The sequence below is a fragment of the Nelumbo nucifera genome, chromosome 2 (genome assembly GCF_055504915.1).
Source record: "Nelumbo nucifera cultivar China Antique chromosome 2, China Antique-T2T, whole genome shotgun sequence".
NCBI classification, from domain to species: Eukaryota; Viridiplantae; Streptophyta; class Magnoliopsida; order Proteales; family Nelumbonaceae; genus Nelumbo; species Nelumbo nucifera.
Genome location: NC_142650.1, coordinates 32,461,957 through 32,468,794, shown reverse-complemented (window position 1 = coordinate 32,468,794; position 6,838 = coordinate 32,461,957). Strand labels below are relative to the sequence as shown.

General features: G+C 41.4%; 1 protein-coding gene across 1 annotated transcript; it reads left to right on the top strand.

Annotated features, from left to right (window-relative positions):
• The first annotated feature begins 2,383 nt into the window (after nt 1-2,383).
• Nucleotides 2,384-4,930, top strand: LOC104603297 (putative purine permease 5). Its single transcript, XM_010267294.3, has 2 exons — nt 2,384-2,683; nt 3,755-4,930. The coding sequence occupies exons 1-2, from the start codon at nt 2,656-2,658 to the stop codon at nt 4,834-4,836; spliced, it is 1,110 nt and encodes a 369-aa protein (XP_010265596.1). The 5' UTR covers nt 2,384-2,655; the 3' UTR covers nt 4,837-4,930.
• The last annotated feature ends 1,908 nt before the right edge of the window (nt 4,931-6,838 follow it).

The following is a 6,838-nucleotide window of genomic DNA, read 5'->3' as shown; positions in this document are numbered from 1 at the left end:
ATTTTGTGTTCATGGACAGTCCTATGTTTTGTAATATTGAGGAAAAAATATATGGGGAAGGCCGAGAGGATATTTTAAAACGCATGGTCCTCTTCGGTAAGGCCGCTCTGGAGGTCCTCTACTGTAAGCATACCCGGTACAGCATTCTTATGATCCACAATAGAGCACAACGGGGTCGTGGTCCAGTACGTGATTTCTGTTATGTGGACCTTTCACAAAACTACTTCAAACTATATGACCCAGGAGGTAGGGAACACTTCAATGTCCTTGCGGCTGGCCTGAGTGCAGCAGAGCGTGTAGTCACTGTAAGCCATGGCTATGCCTGGGAGCGGGAAACAAAAGAAGGTGGCTGGGATCGGCACCAAATAATCCAGCGTGACGCACGGAGAGACAGGGCAGTCCCTATTGTTCATACTGTTGCTGGACTGAGCAATTGTGTGCAGTCGTTGGATCCATTCGTAGAATCCCAAGCCATGTATCCAGAACACGAGCTTGAGGACAAGCTCGTAGTCCGGGAGGGGTGTAATGTTATGGTCACACCATCCGGCAAGGCACCGCGGCGCCGTCATAGGCAGCAGCACACACAGCAGTGGGCACCACCTGGCAGCACTGCATAGCAGCATGCACCGTCGATAGTGCGCAGCACGCACCGCCAGGCAGCAGCGCGCACCACACGCACCGCATGGCAGCACGCACCATGCACACGCCTGGCACCGCACGGCAGCGGCACCATGGCGCGCAGCACGAACCGCCAGGTAGTAGCGCGCACCGCACGCACTGCACGCCAGCACGCACCGCGCACACACCCGGTACCGCACGGTAGCAACACCATGAGGCGCGCGCACGGCAGCGGCACCCTGAGGCGCGCGTACGCACTACGCGCACGCACTGCGCGGCAGCCAGCAGCAGCAGTAGAGCAGGGCCCACACGACAGCTCATAGGGGTGGGCCCATCATTATCTGGACTCATCAAGCCAATTCGCCGCCAGCTTACCTTATCCTTATCTTATCCCTTATCCCTTATCTCTTATCCTTATCTAATCTCATCTTTATCTTATCTTAAGTAAGAGTGAGTTACCAATAGGAGTAGGTAATTAGGAGTTTGAGTTCAAATTGGAGTTTGAGTTTAATTAGGAATTTTCTTCTGTAATCTCCTATTTAAGGAGCTACGAATTGAAATAGAGCATTCAGTTTTCCAGTCAAGAAAAGAGTGATGAGAGTTTGGGTGGTCTCTTGGACAAACACCCTCTTAGGAGAGTTCGGGTGGTCTCTTGGACAAATCACCCATTCAGTTTCCGTAATCGGGTCTGCAAGCAAGGGAAGGCGCAAGGGGAAGCAGGGCTTTCGCACCGTGGACCGACCCGTGACGGGATCCTACGTGCGGGACCATAACACCTCTTCAAACACTGAAAGAGTGAAGACGCAGCTGCACACAACGGCACCCCATTCTTGCTCCGGTGGCAGCGATGAACCCTCTTCCAACGAAAACAGAGGGCAGAGGGGAGAGAGAGACAAGAGGTTGAGAATGGAGAGAGACAGAGGCGGAGGAGAGAGAGAGTGGGGGCTCAGGTACGAGGGCAATATTGGGTTTTAAAAAAAGTGTATAGGTCACGTGGAGTTACATGTGCATACATTGTGAGAGAACATTAATTAACGTTAACATAGTGTTAGTCAATTGTCAGAAACAAAGAATAGTGTTAGTTAATTTTCAAACATTAAAGGTATATTTACCTAAATTATAAGAATATTTTAAGAAATTTATCTTTAATTTTATTGGGAGATATTTTCAACAAAATTGAAATCTGCTCCACATGGAGACGGATCTTCTCTTCACAAATGGGCGCCTTACATGCACATCCACCATGTATTGGAAGCATCTCCTGTGAATAATAATTAATAAGTACAGGAAATATTTCTGATGCATGGTAGAATGTGCATGTGAGGCGCCAGATGTGAGAAACAGATCCGGTCTCCTCCACAGGGAGCCTTATACTGACCTCACCCTGCATTGAGAACATCTCGCATGAATAACAATGTATAAATACGAGAGATATTCTTAATGCATGGTGAAATGTGCCTGTAAGATGTTGTGAGGCTCCAACGTGCATTGAAAACATCTCCTAATTTTATTGAGAGATGTTCCCAATTCACAGTTGGGATGTTCTGTATGTATGACTGTATGAGGGTGGGCTCACGTCACCTTATAAGATCCGGCCTTTAAATTTAGCGTATCATTTAAGGGTGTTTTTGTCTTTTTAAAATGGGCACACCGTTTGAACAATGATTGGTAGTGTAGCATCAGACAACAAGAGCAAATGTATTTCATATTTGTGTTATGATGAATCGAATCTGAAAAGAGAGACCAGCCCACGAATCAGATGGTTGCTCACAGTCAAACAATAATTAAACCCATGGATTTTGATTATTCTTTTACCATAAAAAAATAAAAAATCGTCAAAAATAGTCAAAAATCAAAATCCATTAATCGACTAAGAATAGAAAGATAAAACCAACGATTGCACACAGGCATCACTGCCGGAAGTTCCAACTACCAACCATGAGAGTTCGAGCTCTCAAGTAGCAGGAGCCAGGAAGAGAGAAAGCTTTCTTTTGGCCTTCTTGGGGTTTCTTTCGGAGGGAGTTGGACACTTGACCAATGGATATCGATTCCTCCCACAAACAAGGTTAATTTTCCCTTTCTTGTATATTAATCGAATTTTGAACCAATTCAAGCTTCATATCAAGCTTTCACTCTTTGATTATTTCCCAATTTTTTATTTTCTTGCAATTTTCTTCTCTCAAGTGCCTGTTTTTTAGTAGAGTTTTAGCATTTCTCTTCTTCGAATTAATTAATTACTTGTTTTAAGTTGTGGGTTGTTTGTATTTTGTTTCCCTCTTCTGAATGCAAATGTAGAAAATTTGGGAAACCATTTCCGGGTTATTTCAATCGGTAGCCTTAAGAATTATGTCATCTCTTTTGTGGGCTTGGAGCAATTAAATTCTTGGAATTTATTCTGAATCCTGTCCTGTAAGGTTGTTTTTGTCTTGTTTGATTGTTTGCTGGTATATAACTTACAGTTTTTGTTTGGGTACTTTGATGGAAATGAACTGTTACTAAGCTGTTTGTAGCAAGTTGTATAAGAAAGATTCAAGGCGTTTGTGCCCTTTTATGCTCCTAACCTTGCAGAGACCTATTGCGAACGGAACTGGAAATATAAAAACATATAAACTAGGATTAGCTGTACTGGAGTTCTTTAAGATTGATGTCAAGTACGCCCATATATCCTTTCCAGGTTTGAGTTTCCTTTTCTAAGCAAAAGATGCATAATAATAGAAGGAGCTTTAAAAAGATAATTCTAAGACAATTTTTCCTTGGTCAATCTTGAAAATTTTCCAATCCTTTTCATCCACCCTCTAGAATTCGGCCTTTGTTGCATTAATAAACTGAATTACAATCTGGCGGGGCAGAATTTTCTTTTTCTTTTTCTTTTTTCATATGCTAGGCCTTCAAGAAACAGGTTACTGTCAGCCTAAAAAGGAGAACATGATGCCTGCTTCACTCTTAGACCCTTTCTATTGTTTTTGTTTGTTCACTTACCTAGGTCTTTGCAGGAATTGTGCTAACTAGCTTCTTGTCTTCTTTATCATAATAGGCAGTTTGCAGGTTCTGGTTTAATTGATTCATATCTGTTCTGGTAACGCAATAAACTCTTCCTTTTTTTGTTCTAATTTTTTTTTCCATCTGATATGAATAGATACTCATATTCAAACTACAACAAGGGAGACATCATCAGGATCCCCCGATTCCTTATGGAGGAAATTTTCCAAGTTTAGTACCATGGCTTGGGAAACATACAGAATGAAGCCAGCCTCATACTGGATTTTGCTATTTCTAAGCAGTGGGGCAATGCTTCTGGCTTTTCCTGCTTCCAGCCTCTTATCTCGTCTCTATTATGCCAATGGGGGCAAGAGCAAGTGGATCATATCATGGGTGGCAGTTGCAGGGTGGCCTCTGACTGCTCTATTCTTGGTTCCTATATACTTTCTCACCAATACTCAGCCCACTGCTCTTACCTTCAAACTCACTCTCTCTTATATTTTTTTGGGCTTCTTAAGTGCTGCTGACAACCTCATGTTTTCATGGGCTTATGCCTACCTCCCGGCATCAACCGCTTCTCTTCTTGCATCATCTTCCCTTGTGTTCTCTGCACTCTTTGGGTATTTTATTGTGAAAAACAAGTTGAACAGCTCCACCATAAATGCCATTGTGATCATCACTGCTGCCATGGTTATCATTGCCTTGGATTCAGAATCAGATAGGTATAGCTATATCAGTAACAAGCAATATATTATGGGATTTATCTGGGACATTTTGGGATCAGCTCTCCATGGACTAATCTTTGCTCTTTCAGAGCTAGTTTTTGTGAAATTACTGGGGAGAAGATCCTACCATGTTGTTTTGGAGCAGCAGGTCATGGTTTCTCTATTTGCATTTATCTTCACCACAATTGGGGTCATTGTGAATAATGACTTCCAAGGCATGAAATCTGAAGCTAAAAGTTTCAAGCATGGGGAAACTGCATACTGCATGGTCCTCATCTGGGGTGCTATTACTTTTCAACTGGGGGTGTTAGGTGGCACTGCTGTGCTCTTTTTGGCCTCTACTGTGCTGGCCGGTGTTCTTAATGCAGTAAGGGTACCTCTCACAAGCATTGCAGCCGTTATCTTGTTTAACGATCCCATGAGTGGTTTCAAAATACTCTCACTGATAATTACTTTTTGGGGATTTGCATCATACATTTATGGTCATTCCTCTCTGAGTAAAGGGTCCATGTAACAATCAGTTTGTAATCTTCCATTGTCTGGTTAAATTTGTTGTAATATATCCAGTTGATACAATACAAATTCATTTTCCTTGTTATTTTGTTTTACATGCCTTTCTTTGTCCCCATTAAATTCTTTTCTAGCTAATTGAAAATCCATATCAGAGAGGAATGCAACAAGTCCCTGATGAGAATAAAATCCATTATGGCGAGAGAAAACTAAATGATAATTCAGATGAGATAGAGCCTTCTTTGCTATTGAATGAACAATTCTGTTTTCCCTCTTACAAACAAACCTACTCTTCTCTTGATGTTTTTAGGATTTCCTCTGTATCCTCCACAATGATGTGAACCTCCCCAAAAAAAAGACAAAAGGACAGCTTCAGTGGAACTGTCGATTTTTGCTACTTTTCCTTGTCCCATTGCCTATGGCATGAGAGAGAACAACCTGAAAGGCTGAAACATCAGATTCTGCTCCAGTAGTCATAAATGCACTAGTTGTACTTTTGACTGTCTGTAATTGAAGCATTAAGTTGTATTGCTGCATCACAGTTGACCTTAAATTAAATCCTATGTGTGGGAGTAGAATGATTGGGATGGCATGCAGCTGGACAAAGGCATTAACTTGAAATGAAGCATCCTTTTACTCTTTTTGGACAATTTGTTCTGATCACTAATCAAAGTGCCAGGGGTGAAGCAAAACCAAACAGCTAAACAACCAACAAATAGAATCCTTGGATTGGGTCTTCTGATCTTTGGAATTGATAGGACATAATGAGACTTTATAGCCAAGGTGTGAAGACAGCGAGTGATATTCCAAAAGTTTTGTAATGGGGCAAATCCCAAGTTTGGACTTGTTTAATATCATTGCCCCATCTAAATTCTGACAAGTTGCTATACTAAAACTTGTGCCGAGTGTTGGTAGAATGTAGACTGCGGAGTGTGGATTATTATCGTGTTTTTAATCCAGTCATAATTTTACAATGTTCTGCCTATCTATACAAATCAATGCATCTTAACCATCTAATAGATGGAGTGAACATTGGATTCTTGAGATTTCCCCTAATAAGCAATTTCAGTAACAGGTCTAAGCAAAAGACTCTAATTCTTAGCTTTGGATCCTAATTCTTTGCTGGAACATGATAACCGGGTTTTTTTCTATTTAAAACATATCTTAAGATCAGAAATTCAAAATAGTTTCCCGATGCCCCTCTTTTCTTTCTTTTTACATTTTTTTTTTGAATAGGGAATTTTTTTATGCTTAGATATTATACATTTTGTGAAAATTTCTTGTAGTTCATTCTCTTTTCTGAATGATTGAATGCTGTCATGAATAAAATGATTTCATCTTCTTTCATTCATATTTTAGATCAGCAGTTGATCACTAGAGTTCACCATCTAATTGGGTTGTAGTTGGGCAGGTTGGGTTGGGTTTAGGCCCAACCCATGACCAAACTCTAAGCCCCTGGGCCACGGGTTGGCCACAAGTTCAATCCGTCAATCCAAATTTAACTACCTATCTATCTATCTATATATCCAACCTTGTAGTGGTGGATTTCACAAATCACAAGTAGTGTTGGCCATTCAGAGTTCAAAATTTTTTTGAATCAAAATCTCACATTCTTACTTACCAAAGTAGGCTTATTTTGTGCATGCGGCAAAAATGTTTTCGGGCCAAAATTGTTTCCATAAATAGAAGGTAGGAAGAGGAGCTCAGGGGTTCCTTTGGATCAGGTTAGGCTAGGTTCGGGTTATCCAAGGCCTCAAAAGTGTCCAACCACAGTTGGATAAGTCCAAGTTTTGAGGCCCAAGCTTAGAGCCCAATCACTTTTTCCTTGATTACTACTTTTACCCTTGGGTTTTGTATCCTGGTAGGGGCATTTTAGTCCCATAGCAGTTTGGATAACCTTCTCCTTCACAGTAAAGTGATTTATCCACTTAAGAGAATGAAAATGGTAACACCAATAGGCATGGCAATGGGTGGGGATCATATTCCTTATCTCCGACCCCGATCCC

Coding starts and splice junctions, on each gene's coding strand:
- LOC104603297 (XM_010267294.3), top strand. CDS start 2,656: ATGGATATCGATTCCTCCCACAAACAAG. Junction 2,684..3,754: donor CGATTCCTCCCACAAACAAG/GTTAATTTTCCC, acceptor TGATATGAATAG/ATACTCATATTCAAACTACA.